A 24,242-nucleotide genomic window follows, 5' to 3' on the forward strand; every position below is an offset into this window, starting at 1 on the left:
TAATTGGACAGTCTGGGTCATGTGTTCAGGCATGTAATCATGCCAACACCACTAGGTTAGAGGCCATACCAAGGGGGCTTCCTGCTGCCCATTCCAGAAGTCAGAAACTGCATTGTCACTACATTAAATGCACATGTATTGACTGTGAGTTACATTTTTATGTTTTTTTATTTCACACAATGAGTAGTTATAAGGGTAGAAGATAAATTAGAAGTTGCAGCAGAGGCCTTAAGGAGTATTCCTACTCCTTCACCTTGATGAGTGAGTTGCAAAGGTTGAGTGAAATTGCAACTAGGACTGGAAAAAGTGGCCAGGGAGGCGGCCACCTATCCTTTGAGAGCCAGAAGATGGAAGGGGGGTGGGAAAGGAAGAAGTTTAAAATGAAAGCCTAAATTGTGGAGAGGTCAGTGGTGGAAAGGTATGCTGGGTTAAGGGGGGAGATGGGATCAAGAGAAAAGGGTTTGAGTGGTAATATCCTTAGCATAGTGCTTGGCACATGGTAGGCACTTAATCAGACTTTATCGACTGATTGACAACCAGGGTTCAGAATTCCTGCTGTGGAGATGGGTATGTTATGTTTAAAATTCTCTGGATTAAAAAAAAATCACAAAGTTAATTGTATGATTATTTATTAAATAGCTAAAAGTAGGCCAGAGAGAGAGGCATGAGCTGCTTGGCTGGCTAACTGGGAGCACAAAAGCAAGGGGATGCCTAGCTGGCCAGTACTTGCAGACTCTTCATAGACTCCGACAACTAAGCAATCTGGGGGCCAGACCATGTACATGGTTCCAGGAAAAAAGGGCCAACTTCCTGTCCCCTCCATCAATTTATGTTCTTTGTTTATTTGTTTGTTTATTTTTTAAACCCATATGCTTCTGTCTTAGATTCAGTACTGTGTATGGGTTCCAAGGCAGAAAAGTTGTAAGAGCTAGGGAATGGAAGTTAAGTGACTTGTCCAGGATCACACAGCTAGGAAGTGCCTTCAGACTAGATTTGAATCTAGGACCTCCCATCTCTAGGCCTGTCTCAATTCTCTGAGCCACCCAGCTGCCTCTATTTACTTTCTTTTTGATGGCCCTTTCCTGAGCCTTTGTGATTGGAGAACTGAGACCTCAATCAAGACAAGAAGTAGTCTTCTGGACTCCAGGAGTACCAGGAGTAACCACACTACTACCTTTTAGAATGGCCATGTGCTGTGTTTCCAACATGATAGACAGATGGCCCCAGTGAGATGCAGTTTGAGTTTCAGTCTTCAGATTGAACATTTTTTAAGCTTTAAAGTCAAAAGGTTCTTTGGGGAGGCAAAAAGGGGTGCAAATTAATATAAATATTCCACAGGTATGATGGAAGAAATGTAATCATTGACAATGAGTTCAGGGGTCTTAGCAACATCATTAGGGTTTCACTGTCAGAGTGCTAGACAGCCTCACAGGTGAGGGCACTACTGCAGGGAGCTGATGGAATGCTTTCTCTCCTTTCCTTACAGGTAGGCCATGCCAGGAGATAGGCAGAGAGCAAGATGGAATGGTGTTTCTCTGTTCCCTACAGGCAGGAATGGTCTAAGAGACCTGCATGCATTGGAATACTTTCTTCTCTTTGTTTCCTGCAGGCAGGAAGATCCAGCCTAAGGAGACCCACATGAAATGGAGTGGTTCCTCTCTTTGTCTCCATTGCAGTTAGGAAATGGCCAGCCTAGGAGCCCATATAGGATGGAATGGTGTCCTCTCTCTCTAAACCTTGCTATCAGGAAATGACCACTCAGGGAGACTTGCATGGGATGGAATGGTGCCTCACTCTCTCTTTGCATTAAGGAAGAGGCCAGCCTAGGAGATAGGATAGAAGGATGCCTCTTTCTGTACCTACTGCAGGCAAGAAAAGGACAGCCTGCATGCCCTGCACAGGATGGAATACCTTCGTTCTGAGAAGGAAACTTCCCTGAGAAATGAATCTGGAGGCCAGGTGTGCATGGTGTAGCCAAGTGGATTTTTTGCTTGGTAACTTCTTTGCAGGACCATTGAGGTCCTAGTGGATATCCTCTTCATTTCCTTCTGTTTTGGGAAAGTTAGAGAAGCTGTCAAAAGCTCCAGGTTCTGAATTTCTTTGTGAACCCCAGTAATACGGCCTCCCCTTGAGGTCTCTTAAAACCGTCAAGGAAGGAGCTGTCTTCACTCCCAAGAGTCCAAAGTCCCTTTCTTTAAGATGGAATTCTTATGCTGTAAAGTGATGTATGGGGACATTGAGGCATTACAATTTGCCTCATTTTCCATATACACTGGGTTCATACAGCAGAACCATCACAGCCATGGAGAGGCTATGCAGGGTGCAGGATGTTTTATTGGCCCCAAATGCCATGGCCAAGCTCAGTTGACTCAAGTGAAGTTCTGGGGAGTTTTTAAAAGTCTTCCCAACTTTTCCACGTCCTCTATCTGTCTGTTATTTGTGAGGAGAACCAGTAAGTCACTTTGCATTTTCCTCATCTGTTAAATGAAAGGTGCTTGTTTCTTTCTAGCTCTGATTTTCTGCCCCTTCTGTTTTTGACTTATAAGAACCTAGTACACAGGCTAGCTGCCCAGCCCCATTGCCTCCCTTGCTTCAGAGCTCAGAAGGCCCCAGTCTTTAGAATAGTCCAAATGACTTCAATCAGAAATCATTGAAGAACTTACTGTCTTGAAAAGTAAGCTGCAAGTACCCCCAGAACTATATTATGGGATCTTAGCTTGTTAGAGCTAGAAGGGGCTTTAGATCAGAGCTGGGAGGGGGCCCTGAAACAACCCAATGTAATCTCATTATTTTATTGATGGCATAATAGATCTAGAGAAAGGACAAGTTTTAAGTGGAAAGTATACCATGAATTGGGGAAGGAAGGCATCAACCTTTCATCCCTTTTTAGGGAGAGAGGGTGCAAAGGGAAGCAGGGATTTCTCTGGGGTTTCTTACAGCAGTAGTCAATGAACACAAATAAGTTTTGTGACATTTTGAAAGTAGATTTTCTGCCAGTAGTAAGGTTTAAATTAAAGCAAAGATTCTAGGAGAAATGTGCAGAATTCAATCGAATATAATAGACTTCTCTACTAGCAGGAATGCAATGATCCAGGACAATCCTGAGTGGCTTATGAGAAAGAACGCTATCCACATCCAGAGGAAGAACTGTGGGAGCGGAAACACAGAAGAGAAAACATTTCCTTGATCACACGGTTTGATGGGGATATGACTGGGGATGTAGACTTTAAATGATCACCCTAGTGCAAATATCAATAATATGGAAATGGGTCTTTACACATGTAAAACCCAGTGGAATTACTCCTTGGTGCTATGGGAGGGGGGTGAGAGGAGGGGAGGGAAAGAACATGATTCATGTAACTATGGAAAAATACTCAAATTAATTAATTAAAGAAATAAACTTAAAAAAAGAAAAAAGAAATATGCAGAACTTAGCAGGTGAACAAAAAGAGAGAAGCTTCACCGACCCAGCAGGATCCTCAAGCACTAGCCTGGGATCTCCCTGGAGATCTCAGAGCTTGATGTGACCCCACCTGACAGCCACCCCTTTTCCCATCCTTTTGTGTCCATGCTTTAACAGTGTTTTATGTGAGAGGGGAGTAAGACTGTTCCCACTTAGCCTTTCTCAAGGCTTGGGAAGCTCTTGTTAGTTAGCACTGATGATGAGAACTTCTCTTAATACCACATGGCACTGACCAGACATGTCCAATCTTCATTTTTACAGAGTGTGCATACTGTGCAGATTCTCCATAGAGAATCGCCATTTTACATGTAAAGGCACTGAAGCTTTGACTTGTCACTTTTCCCTGGGTCCATAGCCTGTGTGAGATGTAGGATTCTAAGTCTAGCTCTCTATTTACTATACTATTTTACCCTCATTTGTCTAGAGGGAGTTCTGATTAATGAGGCACCGTAATATGATGCCATTTTTTTTTCTGTAGCACACAGGAGATTTCCAAAGGGTTCTCTTCGTACCTCCTAGGGGAGTAGGCAGGTGAGACAAGACTAATAAGATCTTTTTCATAGATGAGGACAAATGTGGCTTAGAAAAGGTGATCAATCTCTCTGGTCTCTTGCAGTTCAAAAATTGATGACTATTTCTATAATTAAAAAAAAAAAGAAAGAGAGAGAGACTGCTATTCCTGTTATCTATCCTCCAGATGTTGCTGACTTTAAGAGAATGAATATTGCCCAGGGTCGCATGGCCTGTAAAGGCTTCTGATTTGAATACTTGTTCTCTTTTTATTATGCCCACATTTGTTTTTTTGTTTTTAATTTTTAGTTAAAAATTTTGGGGGGAATCTTATGCCTTCTATTTGTTTTTGTTTTTTGGTTACAATAATCACTTTATTTCTCTCCCTCTCCTCCACCCACCCTTTCCATAGCTGACGCCCAATTTCATTGGGTATTACATGTGTCCTTGATCAGAACCTATTTCCATGTTGTTGATGTTTGCACTAGGATGTTCATTTAGAGTCTTCATCCCCTACCATATCCCTTCAACCCATGTATTCAAGCAGTTATTTTTCTTCGGTGTTTTTACTCCCATAGTGTTTCCTCTGAATGTGGATAGTGGTTTTTTTGTAGATGCCTCCAAGTTGTTCAGGGACACTGCATTGCCACTAATGGAGAAGTCCATTACGTTCGATTGTACCACAGTGTGTCAGTCTCTGTGTACAGTGTTCTCCCGGTTCTGCTCCTCTCACTCTGCATCACTTCCTGGAGATCTTTCCGGTTCACATGGAATTCCTCCACTTTATTATTCCTTTGAGCACAATAGTATTCCATCATCAACATATACCATACCAACATACCAGCATAATTTGTTCAGCCATTCCCCAATTGAAGGGCATCCCCTCATTTTCCAATTTTTTGCCACTACAAACGCGCAGCTATGAATATTTTATTATGCCCACATTTGAATGCTTATTTTCATATTAAATAATCAAACTAATGGAATATCAACAGTCTTTCTTTGGTTCCAAAGCCACCAATAGATGACTGTCTTATCTTCAAATTGATTGTCGTCTAGATAAATGGAAACGGACTGTGCTTGGGGCGAGAAACCCTTCCCCAGTGGTTGGTAGTGGCTAAGTAGTTTCTTCCAGGCACAACTCATTAATGATGGAAACTTCTCTTACTTGGTTCTCTAGGTGGTCCTCAGGAAGCAGCTAAAGCAAGACCTGAGCTGGAGCTATCCTGGTCCTGACAATGACCTGCATCCCACAGGTAGGGATGAATTTCTCTGAGCTTTCTCCCCTCTCTTGTTCTTTCTCTCACCAGACTAGTCTTGTTTTCCCCATTATCATGGAGAAAGAGGTTTATTAGAGCTTGAGTTTACTAAAAAAAAAAAAAATTAATAGCCTTTTTATTTAATCCCTATAGTTCTCTTTTTTAAAAAAAATTCAACTTTATTTTCCGTTCCAAATTCTCTCCCTCCTCCTCCCCTTCCCACTGTGAAAGGAAGAAAAATAAAACTCATCACAAATATGTATAGACATGTAAAACAAATGTTTGCATTAGCTATGTCTCCCCCCCCAAAAAAAACAAACAAACAAACAAAAGAAACAAAGAAGTGGAAGAAAATATGCTTCAGTCTGCACTCTGAGGCGGTCACTTCTCCCATCTGGAGGTAGGTAGCAGGTTTCTTTGGGAATTGTGGTACATTGTATTGATCTTTCCAGTATTGCTATGACTGTGTAAATGGTTCTTTCTGTGTCAGTTCATATAGGTTTTCCCAGGATTCTCTGAAGCCATCTCCTTCATCTTTATAGTACAGTAGTAATTCCATCACATTAATAAACCATAACTTTTCCAGTCACTCCCCACTTGATGGGCACTTGCTCTCAGTTTGCAGTTTTCCCTGCTTGTTTTCTCATGTCTCAAGTGAAGATAATCATACTTTGTAGTACCAACTGGAGCGAGCGGGGCTGTGGAGGGGAAAGTGCTTTGTTCACTGTAGAGCCCCTATAAAAGTGAGCTTTTGGGTCTCCCTCCATCAGTAAAAAAAGCAGCCTCTAGTTCTGAGCAGAGTTATTGGGGGGTTGCTGTGCACACCTTTTCAGGAGTGCCCTTGGCTCATTTTCCTGGGCTGGCCTTTTCATAACTCTCCATTACCAGGCCCTGGTTTGAGAGCATTTCCAATTTGATAGGGCTTGCCCTCTGCTGGCAGAGTGGAGGGCAGCCTTGGGGCCATCTGCATCTCACAAGAGGGGAGGATGAGTGTCATGCCTGGAAACAAAACATCATCTCCAGACTTATGTGTCTTTGCCTGTTGGAAATCCTGTGTCTCTGTATCCCCAGGTCCTGGGGCCTTAATAAAGGCTTGTGAAGTGGTGGATGGATCAAATGAACTTGTCTTTAAGTCTGAATTGCTTCTTTAGAAGAGTGAGAGTTTATTCCGAACCACTCCTGCCCCCTGGTAATCTCTGCCTTGGTCCCTGTGCTTGCTGCTGGTTTAGGGAGTAGGATCCCTGTCTCTTCTGGGCAACACTGCCCATTAAGGGAACCTCCTAAAGGAGTGTGGAGGAGGGACCTTGTTTTCCTAACTTGTGTGCTGAAGGGGCAGGAGACAAGAAGAAATTCTTTATCAAACTGGAAGAGATTTTAAGTTTAAACTTCAGTCCCCCTGCCAAATTGGACCCATAATCTAGAAGACCACATAGACCCCTTCCAGACCCAGATCTAAGATGGTCACCCTTGGTCCCTACTGTGCTTGAGTCATTTAGCTGATGTTCTGGATGTGCCTGCTTTGGTGAGTGTAACCTATCAGGTATGTGAGGCCAGAGCACAAGAAGGTCTAGCTCCCTTCTTCAAGGACTGTACAATCGAGTACAATCATGGGATGTAGCCAATTCTCTGACTCTTTTGAAGCCTTTCTGCAGGGCTCTGTTTGCCATGGGCAATAAAATACAGAGTGTTAGCATCAGCGTGAGGAGCCTGGGGCTAGTCAGAGCTCACATTGCCCATGTTTGATAACTATTCACTACCTGAGTGAGCAAACACCTGCTAGTCCTGCCTGGCGCATTGGCATCCAAGAGGTGACTCCACACAGCCTGTGGCGGAGATGGGCTTTGGCGCTTGCTATTCCTGACTCCCCAACCCCAGCAGGCCACAGGCCATCCAGTTGGGCCTGTTCTTATATCTAAACAGCTAATGCTTCAGTCCTTGTGGTCCCTGGTCATGTTTCTATATCAGCACTGGCAAACCTCTTAGAGATCATGTAACCAAACTGCATCTTCAAGCTGCCTGTGAGCCCCCGGATGCCACGCCCTCTCCCCCCCCCCCCCCCCCCCCCCCAGTCCCTGACATCGGAGGAAGCACTCGCATTGGACTGCTTCGAGGAGGGGCATGGGAACAGGCATGGGAACATTGTCCTCAGGTGCAGTAGTGAGGGGGAGGGGAGCAGCCCCTTCCATGCTGCTGAAGCCAAGATTGAAGCCCAGAGGTGACTTGGCCACCCTCACCCCCACCCCTTCAAGATGAACAATGTTAATGTATTGAAAATGCCTTTGGAGCCCTCTCAGCTCCTTTCCTATCTGTCCCAGCACCCCACACCATCACCTTCTAAGGATCCAGTGCCCTCACATTCTGGATCGTGCTGGCTGTAGCCCCCTGCTTTGATACCTTACTCTGGTGTTCCCCACTTCTTAAGTGTTCTGAGATCCAAAATTACCTTTAGTAGAAATACTATCCCCACTTTTCAGATGAGGAAATAGGCATCAAGAAATCTCCCTTCCACATACTTCACACATTATTATTGAATTGGAGTGAAGTTCTCATGCTAGAACAAGGTGTGGCTCTAAGCCATGACTTCCTCTCCCTGCCTGCCTAGGTTTGGGCCTGCACATGCAGGACCAATATAACAGCAGCAACTCTAAAGGAGGGTTGTTAACCCTAGGCCATCTTTATTAGTAGAACCTCTTCTGGCCCTGCTCAATTCAGCCTGTGCCCCTTGGGCTGAGGATTCTGGGCCCTCTGGTCTTGATTTCACAGTAGAAGAGTTGCTTCCTACCAGGGGAGGGAAGGGAAAGAGGAAGGGAGGTAAAGCAGGGCATGTTATAGGGGGCCTGAAGGTGGGCTGCTGGGCCCTTCTCCAGATGCTCCAAGCCAGGAGTATCCTTGCCTCAGCCACTAGTTCTCCCAAGGTCTCCACAGCTGTTCTATGCCCTTGGCAAGATTGGAAACCAGATTTTCCTAACTTGAAGCTCCATGTTGCTTCTCACCCTTCTGACAATCTGCTATTGTGGTATTTAATCTTACTTGTTCAATCAAATCAGGACCTGTCATAGGATTAGAGGATTTTGACCTGTTCAGTCCAACCCCCTTGTTTCTCATTTTCCAGAGGAGGAAATTGAGGCCCAGAAAAACCAGGCAAGGAGCAGGGCCAAGACTGGAACCAAGGCTTTGGCTCTACCTCCATGTTCTTACCCACTTGCTCCTTTCCACCACTCCCCTAGATGTCACAAGTCCATTCACAAAGTGCAAGGATATTGGGGGGGGGTAGATGACAGCATTGGGGAGACCCTTGATTAGACATTAAAGAAGTCATGGGACAAAGGGCTGACCTTGGGGACAAAAGGGCATCTTTGGGGACAGCAGGCTGACCTTTGTATGAAGAAGCAAAGGTAATATGAAGGTGAAGACCTCACTGCCATCATGTCATGGGGGAGACATCCAGCAGTTGTGTCTAGATGCATGTTTCTGGTTCTTTGTGAAAACTTGTGTTACTTTTTGCTCACTCGGAGCATTGTTTTGATGAAGAATAAAGCTATGGTGCCATACCTACTCCCAGTGCTTGGTCTGGTTTTTCCCCCCCTCCATTTTCTGCTCCCAAACATAGCAACAGCCCAGCATACCATAAGGAATTCTGTTTGGGTTCATATGGAGGCTAGTTTCCATATTCATGTCATTAATATTACAAACTTTAAATATCTTTTGGATGCAGTTTGGGAAGATGATCAATAAAAATGATCTGATCATTTCCATGTGGTGATTGATTATTCATTATTTGTGGTACCTCAACCATGTTCAGATGATGGCTATAAGGGATGGACTCTGGGATGGGGAAGAACCCTTGTAGATCCCCTACGTGAGGAGGCATCTGGCTAACCCGAAGGAGAGGTGTCTCCTCTCACCATAGATATATCTATCTATATCAATATCTATATATATGATGGAGGCTTCCTTAATAACAGAGGTTTTACTAAATGAAGAGTGAAAGGATTTGGATGAATGAATACTTGTATGTGTATGAAAGAGGAGGAGGGGCCAAGGGAGTGAGTCAGAGGAGAGGGAAGACAATCTTCTTGGTGACTCAATCTTATTGGCTTTCTCCCCTGATGCATACTTGTCCTTGTCTGAGATTGCCCTTTGGTGCTTTCCTTGGGCCCTTGGAGAATATTGTGGGGATCGCACACTCTTCAGGAACTCCTTTCCTTATCCCCTCCTCACCAGTCCCTTCCTTTTGGGTCATCCCTGTATCTCGTGATGAAGCATTCTGTGCCATTTACCTTACATAAGCCATCCCCATTGGTGATGCTCCCTGTGTCGTTTGTGCCTTGGGGTCCCTCAGACTCCAGTGTCCCCCTAGTTATGACCACATGGCATCTACAGAAGATGAAATTGTCAAAAAAAAAATAAATTCTTTAGGCAGCAAGCTGACTGGGATCATTGAAAGTACTGAGCATTAAAACAATTTAAATTCTCCTTACCCTAAAAATTATCAGCAAAAATTAATGTTTCCACATATATAGAAACAAAAGAGAATTTTATTTGAAAACATGAAGTTGTTAAATAGTTTTTCTTTTAACAAATTTAATATATATATTTAATACATACAATGTTGTAATAATGAAATTGTTGTATCAGACCCTTAGAGAACTTTTTTCTTTAATCTACTTTTTAATGTTTTTTTTATTCTTCTTTCATCTCTAAAATGCCATGCTGATTCATGCCTGTCTGCTTTTAGATAAGAGCCCTCCTTTACCACAAATAAGTAGAGTCAAGCAAAAATCATTCAGTTTGGTGGCTTGCTATCTGTCAGGATATTTCTCTGAAGGGTGGCCATTAACTTTATGTCAAGAGGGCGGGCAGCCTGCCTCATTACCCAATCTAGGCTTTCTTCCCCTACCTGTTCATTTCTGGCCTGGGCTCATCCAAGATAATATAACAGTGGACAGACCACCCTGTGCTATGTTCCTTCTTTGTCTACTTTGTATCATGTGTGTATGTGGCTCAGCCAGCTTTTTGAGGTACAAAATGAAAATTAAAAGGGTAGGCAAAAGGGGATTATTTGGGGTCTTTCTGAGGATGTGGATTAAGAAAGGGACAAGGCTGAGATTTATAAAAGGACGTATCTTCACAACAGTCTTGGGAGGCAAGGAGCAATGTCTCTATTTTGCAGGTAAGTCAACTGCAGCTTTAAAAGCTGGCAGAGTTTTCCCAGTCAGCCTCTAGACTGAACATTCTTCCTCCTCCCTCCTGAATGCCTCTTGGCTATGAAAAACCACAGCCTCTACTTTTACTATTCTGGACAGGAGATCACTTCACAAAATAGCTGCTAAGACTTTGACAAATTCCATTTAATTCTGCAAGTGTTTATGAAACACATAATGTGGGCAGTGCTGGGTGTGGGGATTAAAGCCTGGACACATGGTTCTGTTAGTGTGGAGACCTTATTCCCAGGACATGCTGGCACTCTTTCTGTAACTTAGTGATTTGTTTCCAGCATTGAGTGGTGCCATAGGCAGTGGGTGCCAAACGGGACTTTTTCTGAGGCTAGATTTGGAACTAGAATCTTCCTAATTCCAAACCTGTGAACTCTGTGCACTAGAGTCTCCTGATCACCTCACCACTTCATACAGCCTCTCTTTCTCTACATATCGAGGAAATCAAGCTGTACTTCCTGCCTTAGCTCACTCAGTCTTGTAGTGACTGAGAAAGACCTGGAGAGCATGGTCTGTGTTTGATTATGAGAAACCCAGGAAAGGAGGTCGTCTTGATGGGGAGGTGAATAGTTTCAGGGGAGAGGATAGGACCCTCCCAAAGTGCAAGAGCCCTTGCATGCATTAGGGGACAAAGGTCATAGAATCCTTTACATCTCTGCCCTGAAAGGTGATATCAAGAGGGGGAAAAAAAACAAACTACACGTCTTTTTATTTTTTTAATTAACTGATTTTTTTTTTATCAGTTTCTCATAATTAGAACAATCATCAGACAGGGAGTAAAACATGGTGGGCTGATCCAGAAATGAGCCCTTGGCTCTTGCTTCTGTTGCTGGGTTAAGCAGCAAACTTTTCTAGGGGCAATAAATTGCATCTGGAAACAATTACTTTTGGGTGGTGAAGTGAAGCTATGGACGGAAGTTTTCTTATTTTTAATTACCTTTAAAAAATCGGATCCAATTTTATTTCTTTGTATTGTTTTGTATTTGTTTTACAGAAATATTAGAAGAGCACATAGAAAAGCATCACTTCAATTTATTCGGTTTGTCTGCAAAGGCTTTGATTGAGAGATTTCTTCCCTTTTCTCAGGCACCTCTTTATTAAACCATCTTTTTGTACACCCAGCACTTTTGCCAAATTCTCAAGATAATAGAATCTATTGAATAATTCTATGAAGATGAAATTCATTATGGTTAGGGACTGGTCATTGACAAAATGAAAGGTTTCATATTCACCAACATCTTTAACACTAACTTTGGAATAACAAGCATGTAGAAACAGTTTGGTGACAGCTAAGTGTTATGGTTCAGGAATGGAATCAAATATGACTGTCACCATAACAAGAATGGACAAATAGAATGAAGATTTCAATGACCTGATGAGAAGTATACTCAGCAGAGCCAACAGTTAATGTAAATGGCAAGATCAATCAAAAAATGAAATAAAGTCATATACTTTTAATGACTCACTTTGGCCCCAGAAAAGAAATGAGAAAATGCACTGCCCTTTGCATAACCAGAGAAACCATTGGTGGAGAATATTGCAAAGAGGGTTAGGTTAGGTGATATGTTAGTTTGAATTCAGCTCTTCCTCTTTTTCCAAGGAATGACTTTGGTTGTTGGGGAAAAGATGTATTCAGAAATAAAAGCAACATTAAAACAAAAGATCAGTCACTTTAAAAAAATTTCAGAGATAAACTTAAAAGCGCAAGTTAAAAAAAAGAAAATCCAATAACTATTTGTCCATTATAGGTTGTATTTAATGGTCAAAGTATACTCTCTGTTGGTTATCAATCACTTTTTTTAAAATATGGGGTTACCAAACAAAACTATGAGGAAAAAAGACAAACAGGACATTAAAACTTGCTTCTTTTGAAACCTTATACTCTGAGTTTCTTCCAAGTTCTGAGTAAGAATAACATGACTGACATAAATCCTAGTCTCAGTTATTGAAACCCAAGACAGTGAATATCACTATAAACAGGAAATATCATTAGTCAAGTCAAGAAGCCAGGCATTGTGCCAGGCATTACAATATGTACTGGGTATACAGAGAAAAGCACAAACAGACCTGGAGACAATATGCTAATGACTGGATATATAGCAAGGGGTCCATTTATTCTGGTTTTGATAGTGGTATTTGAATATATTTACAGAAGAGGCATAGTTACAGGTTATTTTACTTGAAAGAGCTAAATGCTGGATAGCTGGCCTAGTGAAAGGCAGCTGATATGATCAGCCTCAGAAAATATCTCTTCTCAGAGAGTCCATGAGTTAGAGGAACCTTCTTTGAATTTAGGTTTGGTTTTTGCTTGTTTCATCTGTTAAGATAATGTATTCCTGGAGTTAATCATCACCTCCAGTTAAGGAAGCTCTATAGCCCAGTTGGCTATGGAGCTAGGGCTGGGTTAAGCAGCAAAATTTTCTAGAGTCAGTAAATTATACCTGGAAACAATTACTTTTGGGTGGTTCCTAAATTGGTATTTAAGGAAAATTAATATATATTTGTTTTTTTAATGTTTTAACACAGTGCCTTTTGATTTTATATTCCAGTCATTTCCAGATACACCATTAAGAAAGAGTTCTCTTGGTTCATGTTCACTCTTAAAAGTCTCAACATAATGCTTCTTCCTCAGTTTTAACTCCCTTAACCTTTTATACGCCCAGACTAAGAATTATTGTGATTTTCCCCCCTAAAGTTTATCCCTATCTATATGTCTATAGATATATAGATAGTTCTAGTCCATCATCTTTTGCGGGGCATCTAGGTGACTCATTGGATAGATAGCTGGCGGAATCAGAAAGATTCAAGTTCACATTTAATCTCAGGAGACACTAGATGTATGACCCTGAGCAAGTTAGTTAACCTCTGTTTGCCTCAGTTTTGTCATCTGTAAAACGAGTATAATAATAGCACTTTCCTCCATGTTATGAGGCTCTAATGAAATAGTAGTTGTAAAATACAGTGTCTGGCACATAGGAAGGACTTTACAGATGTTAGCAAGTATAATTATCATCACTTTTGTTGCCCTCTGGGGCTTTTCTGGGTACATTGTGCCATTTCATAGGTGTAGAGTATGGATCTGCTTCTGATGCCCTTCCTGAATGTGCCCGACTGAACTTGATTGTGACAGTCTATCAGGCTGCCTCCAGGAGTCATTTTCTAGCTTGTAACTGACCCTATAGTACATTTTCCCTTTTATACTCAACCAAACCAAGCTCTGAGGAAGTTTGAAGTTGACATTTTTCCATTTATTAAAATGCTTGTTTATTCCTACCTTTTCTTTCCTGGGTCGCAAGCCATTTCCTTATCCTTGACAAACAGTTCTCTCCAGTCCCATGATGGGTTAATCCAGGAGGGAAAAATAATTTTTTGTTAAATAACCTTGTTGCAGCAGCTCAGTGGATTGAGAACCAGGCCTGGAGACAGGCTTGTTTCATTTGGAGACAGGAGGTCCTAGGTTCAAATCTGCCCTCAGACACTTCCTAACTGTGTGACCACTTAACCTCCATTGCCTAGTAACCCGTACCACTCTTCTGACTTGGAACTAATACATAGTATTGAATCTAAGGAGGAAGGTATGGGCTTAACTAATGAATGAATGAATGAATGAATAACCTTGTTGAAGGTTTTATGAAAATGAACAATGCCAACTGTCTTCCACTTTAGCTATTTATTTATTCATCCCTTATCGAAATAACATTACCTTTTTTTATCCTCCCCTTTATTATAATTACAACCAGCTAGCCAGATATCAAATGCACTGTTCTGGAGAGCACCAGGTACTCTCCAGAGCCACTCTACCAGATGGGAGGCAGAATTGAAAGTCACCCTCTGATATTTCCATAATTCACATTCCCATTGGCCTTTAAAGGGTAGCAAGGGCTTTCAGAGGAGGCTAAGCAGGATACTGAAGGGTTAGATTTGTTCCTTTGGCTCTAAAGAGCAGAACTAGGATTGTAGAAGCAACTAGGAGAGGCAGGTTTAGGCTTGAGACCAGGAAAAATATCCCGGCCATGGGAGGACAATTTTAAGATGGCAGATGTTGGGCTCCCTGCTCCTTGGACCTTGTGATAAGATTCAGGATTCAAGGCCGAGGCTCTTGATCATAAGTCCAGGGCTTGTTTCATACTGCCTTACTTCTCTATAAAGTGGGAATGAATTTGTAAACAATCTCCTCTTTCACCCATCACTACCTCCTGGGACAAGCTTATCTTATCTGGTTCTGCTGATCAGTTCTCATCTCATAAACCTCAGCATCTTCTCAAAGTGTGGGTTATTACTCCTATTAGTTTCCTTTGCCAGTGAGGCCAAAAAGGGCCTTTCTGCTACTCCTTTTTTCCTACTTTGTTTCTAATTTTTTACTACCAGGAAAAGTGCTGCTGTGAATGTTCTAGCTGATAGAGTTTTCCTTCTATTTAAGACATCCTAATGACAACACCCGTGTTGTCAGGCTTGTTTGGCTTTTAAAAAATGAGTAAGTTGTTTTTCCTTTTCCCTGTAACTTTTTTTTTTCAGATTTAAGCATTTTGATAAAAACACATATTTTTGCTACTTCTTGTTTCTTATTGCTACATTAGCTACATTTCCTAATGTATCCCTCACCCATCTCCCCCAGAAAGCCATCTCTAATGACAAGGAAAAAGAGAAAACAATATTCAGTAAGATAAACCAACACTTTGTTCTACACCCATAGGTCTCCTCCCTCCACCTCCACCTCCACCCCAAAGAAAGGAGGGAGATGGTCAGCTTCTCCCCAGGACATTGAGTTTAATTGTCTTGTACTCCTCTCCATGAAGCTACTCAGAACCAAGTCCAGAAGGACCCCTTAAACTCACCTTTTGAGTAGTCTTTTAGTTTTACCCAGAGCACCCCTTCTCTATTATAGGCTGGATGAGGAAAAAAGTTCTTTTATTTGTGTTACTAGTAGTTGGGAGGTAGCCTAGTATATTCAAATGGGAGCTCCTTGAGGTCAAAAACAGATTAATTTTGGTCCTTGTACATGATAGAATATCATGAAAGAATTGATTTGAATTAAGACTGGGGAGTTGGCACAAATTAGTTCATGAACATGCCCACTGAGCATCAGTTTCTTTACATTAAAACAAGGGGCATAAACTAGATGCTTTTTTATACCCTCCTTCTAGCTCTGTGATTCAAATTTTAAGCTCTTCAATATCATATGACTAAGCTTTCCTGCTGAATTTGTGATCTTCTAGTCTTTCTAATGAGACTGACTCTCACAACTGTCCCGTGCTGTTTTTTCCATGGCATATCCTACTGATAGTATCGATATTTATGTTCTCATACAATCTCATTCTAGCCTTGATCCATGGAGTCCTGAGAACTCTGAGCTTCACCTATGAGCCTGAGTTAATGTTATCTAGAAATTAGGGTTAATAACATAGAAGTGTCTTAGGTACTTGGGGAATCAAAGTGATGAGATCTGTAAAGTGCAGCTATCCTTATTATTGTCATTGTCCTCCCTATCGCACCAGATCTCAATCACTTAATAAATCTAGATCCACGCCACTTTGTAGTCCAACCATTTGAGGTTTTTTGTCATCTGTATGTGAATAAATTCACAGGATTGATTAGTTGGACCAAGGCAATATTTGTCTAGATGGTGGCTCACCTGTAAGTTGTTTTTGATGTGTTCAGGTATCCTACATTCCTGTAAGTAGTTTGGAGATCTTTCATTTCATCCCTATGGCAAATCCTTCCCCAGGTATAGATTGAACTCCTCTGATACTTCAGTAGATGGTCATCTCCAGCCTCCTCCGTTGAGCAGCCTTCTGGTAACAGACACATATTCTCTAGATTGGCCCAAATTCAGAATTTTCTTCTCAGCATGCTACGGAGCAAAAAGACCCGAAGTCGGAGAACCTTGCTCAGACCTAAATCCTACCTTCATGATTTACTGTTTGCATAATCTTGGGCAAGTTCCTTCCCTGGGCCTCAATTTCCTCATTCATCAAATGAAAAGGTTGAACTTCATGCTCCTGTAAGGCTCTTGCCTTACAGGCTCTGAGTCTAGTGGCCTCTCTTGGTCCTATGACCTTGCACTTCTTTGGCAGATTGGCATAGCCATTGAAAATCCACAGTCACTTTCATGCCACATTAAGGTGTCAGAAGGAGGCCTTTGTCAGTCCTCTGAATATACTCTAGGACACCAAAAATCTCATTTTATTGGCAGAGAAACCCTTTACTCCAACACAGATCTCAAACCCTACTGCCCTGTATCTACAACCTAGTAGCCACTTTTTTGTTTTTTTTTGAGTTGCTGTGGCTCAGAGATTTATCATCATGGACCTACTTGAAGAGATCAGAGTCAGTCTTCTCCGGAGTCTTCACTGGAATTCACTCTGCCTTCTCATTTCTATAATTGATAATGCTTGCATAGCACTCAGGCAGTGCACTGGCACTTTAATATTATGCATGACCTTATAGGTATACTTATCACCTCAAATACTAACACTTTATTTCTCCTCCTGTGCAGGGTTTTTTTCCTACAAACCACTAAATAATTGGTTTTTATACTGCAGAAATTTACCCCGTCACCACCAAAAGTGACTCCCCTTTGTCAGGCACTGTACTAAGTGCTGGGATACAAAGACAAGGTAAAATCACTGCCCTTAACAAGTGTATACATCATTAATAGATGTCTACATAGTTCATTTCCTTTGTGACCAATTTAAAAATATAATAAAAATGGAGAGCAGACTACTTGTTGTTGAGGTTTTTTATTCTTTAAAATCAAACCTCTTATTTAATTACCCTGTAATTCTTACTACTGAATGAGGTGGATTTGAAGACTCTAGGACAGGCAAATTGCCTAGATCCATCTATTATGGAGCAACTCTACCATCCCATTTATTGAAGGACTGTGATAGGTCCAACGAGAAATCAATAAAGCCTTTGAGGAATTGATATTCTCATTGTAATAAGTTAATCTTCATCTCTTTGGATTGATTTTCCCATATCCTCATTTCAAACCCCCTTTCCAGCCTGATTGACTCAACCAGTCCATCTTAATGAATAGGCTGTAGCATGCCAGTGTATTTCTTAAAACATGGTGCCCAGAACTTGATTCTGTAAATGTATAATGGGCCTGCTACCTCCTCTTGGACTCTTGCGATTTAAGCTGTTTGAAGATAACATTAGTCATAGGGAAAGCATGAGGGCCTGCCTTACTTAGACCTTTTACAGATTTCTTCTAGTTCTTTTTTAGGGGGACTGAACTGACCATTCATTGTCATAATGAGGAGTCTGTGTAACAGTGATCCGTTATGTAGAGCTTCTGCCCATCACTTTCCTTATATGAGTGACTAATAAATACATTTACAGAAGGACCCTCACCCAGACTGCTTATTTTTGCCAGTCCCAGCTTTGGCCTCATGTTTGACTCTGTGGAATGCAGCCTATCCTAGCCAATTGCAGCACCAGCAGCCATCTCCATATGCTGGATGCTTCTTGTTCTGTCAAGAGAAACAACCATAGCACATAAGTTTAGAATGAGAGAGAACCTCAGAGGTAATCTAGTCCAAGTCTGACATTTTACAGATCAGGAAACTAAGTCCCAGAGAGGTCAAGTGACTTGCCCAATTTGATTCAATAACATTTGTTAAGTGCCTTCTGTGTACCAGGAACTGAAGATACAAAAATCAAAATGAAGCAGCTTTTGCCCTCAAGGAGCTTTCATTCTACTGGGTGGATACAACATGAGCACAGATCTATTCAAAACAATTTCAAGGTGGATGTGTTATTAACTGGGAAACAGGACAGGTTTCATGTAACAGGTGGGACCTCCTTTTAAATAAACTGGAAAGGAAAATAGGGATTTCGGAGTAGCCGAGGTGAGGAAGGACTCCATTTGAGATATGAGAGACCACTTATTCCAAGGCACAGAGGCTAGAGATGGAGCAGCTAGCAGGTTGGTTTTGAACCTGAAAGACTGGAAAGGTCACACAGGTATCAAGTGGCAGAGTCAGGATTCAATCCAGGTCCTCTGACTCTGGTTGCAGCACCTTTCTCCTGCCCCACAGTAAAATCCTGTTAATAACGTTAAAACAAAAGCATTGGGGCATTTTTATTAAATGGCATGTCATACTGATTTGGGTTCATTTCTCTTGTGCAGAAGAAAACCAAGGAAACGTACAGGTTACAACAGAAACTCTGCCAAAACCTACTGAAGAAGAACAAGGTATGAAGGTCAATGGGACTGAGACCATTAGGAATGACAAAGTGAGTAAAAGTCTCCCAACTGGGTTCATCGACTGCCCAGATAGAGACAAAATCATGACCAGTGGTGAGGGTTCAGAAACCAGCACCCTAGTTTCCCTAGAGCCTTTAACCTCTGTGGAGCCTGAATTGACAAAAGCGCCTTCAAAAGAAAAAGAATGTGAAAAATCCATTGCTTCTTGTCCTCTTGTGCTGCCATCATCAGAGGACAGTGTCAACTCCACATTGTACAGTGAAACACTGTCCAGATTGAGCCTTGTCCACAACGCCGTTGACAATCACCAACACAACTGTGGTTGTGACATTGAGAATCCTTCCAAGCCAAGCATTCTTCAGGTGAAGAGCAAGGAAAGTGGTGTTTGCCTCCAAATGTCATGTTTCCCATTGAGTTTGCCCTCTGCGGAGTCTGAAAGCATCTCCCTTGAAAAATGTGACTCTGACGACCAACAGAAGATGGAAAAACCCTTCTGGAATGGAGAGGTCTTGAGAGAAGGCTCAGCTTATAGACTGAAAGGGGAAGATCAAGCTCTGAGTGTCAGGAGCCAAAGTAGAGAAGTACTTCCTGTTGATGCCAAGCCTGGAGGAGAAGAAAATGGCATGGCTCCTTTGAAATATTCTAGTGATGAACACCATCCTCATGATCAAAGAGAATGTGCCCTTGATATCTGTTGCCTACACAGCCCCTGTCAGAGGGCTCGAGGAAGTATCCAGCAAGAGAACTCTGTTTCTCCTTCTGAAGGAGATCCTATCAAAAGCCCTTCAGAAATTCAAGAAAATCTCATAAAACATGAAAGCAAGAGGGTAACCTGCCCTTGTGATAGTCACCAAAATAAGGAACACACAGAAGAAAGTGACTTCTTGGTGATGCAGGCTGAAGAATCAGAAAAGACTGTGCCTGAGGACTCGGGTGTATTAGACAAGAATGTGGACAGTTGGAGTCCCAGTTCTTTGGTCAGCAGCCAAAGAGGCCTAGGGAGCAGTACCAAGAAAAGAAACCCCACTGCTTGTTCTGTGCCAGATAACCCTCCTAAGCCTATAAGGAAAGTCTCAGAGGTCAGCAGTGTTCTTGCTAGCCAGGATGAAGCAAAAGACACTCTAAGAATGTTAAGTGGGAATGTTATTCCATTTGTAGATGGACAGATAATGGCTTCTCATGGACAGAATGAGCTTGCTTCATATCCTGCTGAGTCCAGAGAAGACAAGGGGGAGCTTTTCTGTGTCTCATCTGGAAAGATGTCCTTTGATGCTTGGGACCACAAGGAAGCAACAGCTCCCCAAGAGTTGTCTCTAGGTGATCCTACTGAAGACCTCCATAAGAGAACAAGTGAGGCCTCTCAGCAACAGGCTGACTCTTTGTTGGAGGATGGAGACAAGGTCATTGCCAACCAGCAAACCATTCTGATCCAAACAAGAACTGTGAAAGATGCCTTCTGCCCAGGTTCCACTGCCTGCCGTGCCTCTTCCCAGAATTACGTCAGTGCTAAAGCAGTGAACTCCCAAAGGGTGCAAAATAACAGAGTCAGAGGAAAACTGGAGGCAGTGTCAGGATTTCCACTTGAAAAAGAAGGAGCAGAATTATCTGAAGAGGCTCCTGTCTTAGATCATGAAAGTGCTCAATTTCATAGTAGTCATATCTGCCACCCTAGAGTTGAGAATGCCCTAGAAACAGACATGTGCTCAGAGGATGTTACCTACAACTCTACTACAATCTCCCCAGAAGCTAAGAATAAGTCTGTATTGTCTTCTGAAGAAATATTGGAGCCCAGTGATCCTCAGTGTTCGGAAAGCTTCCTTGATGCGAGACATCAAGCAGGGGAAAGTAAAACTGTGAAAGAAATGGAAGATAGCTTTCAAGAAGTCAAGATTAGAAATGAAGTGGTTTCCTGTTCATTACTCAGCAGAGCCTTAAACAAAAATACACTTGCCTTGAGCCATGTTAAGCATGGAAAATTTGGAGCAAGATCGGCAAGAAAGGTGGGCTCAGAAGATGATAAACTGGGAACATGCATTAAGGAGATTATGTTATCTTGTGAGTCCCATCCTTCTGAAAATATTTTAGAAAGCAAGCTATCCTCAAACATTCCAAATCCTAAGGAGCGGATGGTCCCATGTCTTAACACAGAGCACTCAGGTGTTAGAATTATAAACCAAGCAGATGGGACTGTTGGTCAGGTGACAAATCAAGGCCTTAACTGCCAGAGTGACCTTAACAGTCCAATCGAATGCTCGAATGAAAATAAATCCATTATCAAGCATCACGGCATAGGAATCTTTGAAGTCCAACACACAATTAGTCGTAAAAATGAGGCTCTTGCAAAACCTATCAAACGGTTGAACTACCACCAGAAAGAACTGCTAGTTAATGACTTGAGTGACATCCAACTATCTTGCAGTCTTCCAAAGAAAACCATTTTAAAAACTTCCCTTAAAAGTACCCTTGATAATGAAGTATCTGCCGTGTGCAGAGTAGACCCTTGTCATCTTAGTAATAAACTTAGAGAAGGGACGTTGGAAATGAAAGAATCTGAATCAACTGGAAGTCACAGAAGACAAAAAGAGCCCCCCTTGCTTCAGCCAAATGGACCGTTGAGGAGTGACCAGCCTCGGGGAGGAGAAGTCCATGTTGCATTTGAAAGACTGATTGTCTCAGACTCTGTTTTACCATGTGCTTCCAATTCCTCTAATATGAAATCTCCAAAAATCATACCATCATGTAAAGGGACATCATCAAGTGAACTAAGAGATGCTGGCCTTTGTAATTCAGTGAATCAGGAGAGTCAGAAACTGGGTATAGCCCTAAGAAACAAGGAGGCACATGTGCCTGTGGACTCCTTGACCGATGGGGTGGAAACTATTACCAATCATGAGCCAAATACAGAGTTGTCTGATACTGTGAATGTGTCATTGGAGAGGATTCGTCATGGGCAGACTGTTAAAGGAATGCTTCCAGGGGAGGCCAGAGGGACCACTGGTGGGTTAAGTATGCAAATGATTTCTGCACCTGATGATGAAGATTCCTTAGAAGTTTATTCTAAAGAGCCAATGTTGGAATCTACTGAGTCAATGCCTTTGCTTATCTCTTCCCAAGAAAATTCAGCCAGTGGTTCAGATGGTCTCCTGGGTGAAAAACCAGAAACAAAACATCTTTCAGAATCCGTAGATGTCAAAGTACTCACTGAAAATTTAAAGAGCAACATGTCAAAGACCAAGGTGAAGAAAAGAACACTTGGAGGAAGACCTAATCTTGAGATAAGAGGCAAAAGAGGTGCACTTTCTGAGGTGGAGACATCAGGAACATGTCTGCCAAAATGGAACTCCAGTGTGACAACTTCCTCTTTTCAATTGAATTCAAAAAATAAAATGACCAGAGGAGAGAATAAAGAACACCACCGAGGAACACTAAATGATTTCGAAGTCAGCGAGGAATCTGAAGGGGAAACTTTGAGTAAAGATGGTGGTGATAAATTTTCAAGTGTCTGTGGACCTCATTTTAAACGAAAGAGGATATGTAAGAAGACTGCGTCTCAGGAAGGCCAAATTGTCCAGGGCTGGAGATGTCCTAAAGGAGGGCTAGAGGGCACACAATCAAAGAAAGGAGGACCCTCTTTCCAGCAGGGAGCATCACTGATTGCTGAGCCTTTTACTGAGCCAACAGTGGGCCCATCAAGTCAAAGCCGCCTTAAGGGGCATGCACATAGGCAGGACACTTTGGAGGATATCATAGGAACAAAGAAGACCAAGAGTAAGCCTTTTCTAAAGTCTCTAAAGGTGGATGATTCAGAGGCAGGACAACAAGATCTTCATTTATGTTCCACCATTGAGCTATCTTTAGGTCCTCATCTCCCCATCTCCAACATGATACCCCAAGATACCAGCTCTGCTGGATGTGAAGAAATGCGTGGTACCTTTGCGATTACCCCATATCAAAGAAAATCTCTCCCACCATTAAAGAAAAAACTAGGTTGGACATGTAAAAATGTCATTCATCAAGAGCACATCAAGACTGGAAGAAAGATGAATAGTTTCAAAAAGTGGATTCTTTTAAAGAGTGCTTCAGAAACCGTCTCAGTCAAAGAACACAAAGTCCTCAGCTGGTCCTTTACTCCTCCTCCATCATCATCTTCAGTGGCCAACCATATGCCCAAGCCGAAAGCCACAAGACGCCTTCTGCTGAACAGCATGAGACTTCAGAAATCTACCAAAGACTCAGCTTTGCTAAACAAATTGTCTGTTCTGGCCAGGAAGCTGCTGGCCCCGTCCATAGCAACCCAAGAATTAAGCTCTCAGCCATGCTCTACTGAACTTCTTCCCGTGGCTGAATCCTACAAACGGCTCAGGTTTAAAAAGCTCCAGGATGAATTTCCTAACAATATAATGCAGCTCAACCTCCATTTAGGTGATTATGGGTGCAAGAACATACCTGACAGTCAGACTTTGGCACTTTATCCCCTTGAAGCCCTCAGAATAGGCTTCTTAGACTTGATTAGCAAAATGCCATCATTGCAGTTCAATGCCCAAATCTTCCCAATATCCTTTCACATAAACCTGGACTCAGAGCTCCCAACTGATTCCACAAGGATTTTTTCTGAGCACTGTTCTCCTCCTGAGAGTGCTCCAAGAGAGGATCCCACACACCCACCTCAGCCTCAGTGGACCTTTTCCTTCCTCACGTCTCAGGGTTCTTCAGGGACAGCCACCTTCAGGGAAGACGCTGGGCTCAGTTGTGAGCTGCTCTCCCAAGCTGCTCTGCAGACCCTCTCCCCTGAGCAAGCCCCTGGAAGCAATGCTATAATGAAGGTCAGAGCTGGTTGCTCTGTCCTTGGCCTTCATACAGTTTTAGCACTTTCTTCCCCTGGATGTTATAGGATCTGGACGAGAAGAAGGAGCTTATCCAGTCATTTGCCTACCATCCAGAGGCTCTTCATGACTCAGTTTACACAGGGCTTCAAAGGGTTAAGGCTTCCAGCATCTCTGTCCAACAGCCTCTTCCCTTCTCTGCCCTACTCAGTGGGCAGGGTACTGTCCATATGGAGCCAGCATGGTCCTTCTGCCTGCCCCTTCGAAATCACTACTCTCCATTCCAAACACAGCAAGTGGCCGCCAACTCTGGGCATCAGGAACAGGTAAAGTCCAAGTCTGTCAGCTTTTTTTTGCAAATGTTCAGTGTATGATCCCTGCCATTGAGGAAAGGAGATGGGGACCAGGATTGAGCGGGAAGCCCAGGACTCTTTGCAGGCTTTTTCCTTCTGCCTTCCTCTTCTGATAATCTGTCCAACTCTGCAGAGAAAGGCTGATAAGAAGTCTTGTCTAGACTCCTCCTGTTGTCTCATAAGGACTGTTTCTTTTTAAAATTCATTTCCTAGATTCTCTTCACTCTTGAAATTCCCACCTCTTTCCTTTTTCTTTTTCTTTCTCTCTCTTCATACTTTTTTCTTCTTCCTGCTCAAACTTAACATGAATATACCCTTGATAATAGTATAGTGAGATAATGAAAATAATAATAAAGTGTTTATCCTATGACCGTTTTCACCCCTGTAGGAAAGATGAGATGATATA

General features: G+C 42.3%; 1 protein-coding gene across 10 annotated transcripts in view; it reads left to right on the forward strand.

The window, feature by feature from the left end:
- The window catches only part of PRR14L (proline rich 14 like), a 72,918-nt gene that overhangs the window by 37,968 nt on the left and 10,708 nt on the right, over nt 1-24,242 (forward strand). For 5 of the 10 annotated variants that reach the window (XM_056821448.1, XM_056821447.1, XM_056821450.1 and 2 more), the window contains exons 3-4: nt 5,154-5,229; nt 18,583-23,809. In XM_056821448.1, the coding sequence (XP_056677426.1) occupies nt 5,154-5,229; nt 18,583-23,809 (5,303 nt within the window). Of the gene's footprint in view, nt 1-5,153; nt 5,230-5,722; nt 9,644-18,582; nt 23,810-24,242 lie in introns of those variants that run through there. The other 5 variants (XR_008917267.1, XM_007490449.3, XR_008917266.1 and 2 more) reach the window with 4 other exon arrangements.

This window comes from Monodelphis domestica, chromosome 3 (assembly GCF_027887165.1).
Source record: "Monodelphis domestica isolate mMonDom1 chromosome 3, mMonDom1.pri, whole genome shotgun sequence".
NCBI lineage: Eukaryota > Metazoa > Chordata > Mammalia > Didelphimorphia > Didelphidae > Monodelphis > Monodelphis domestica.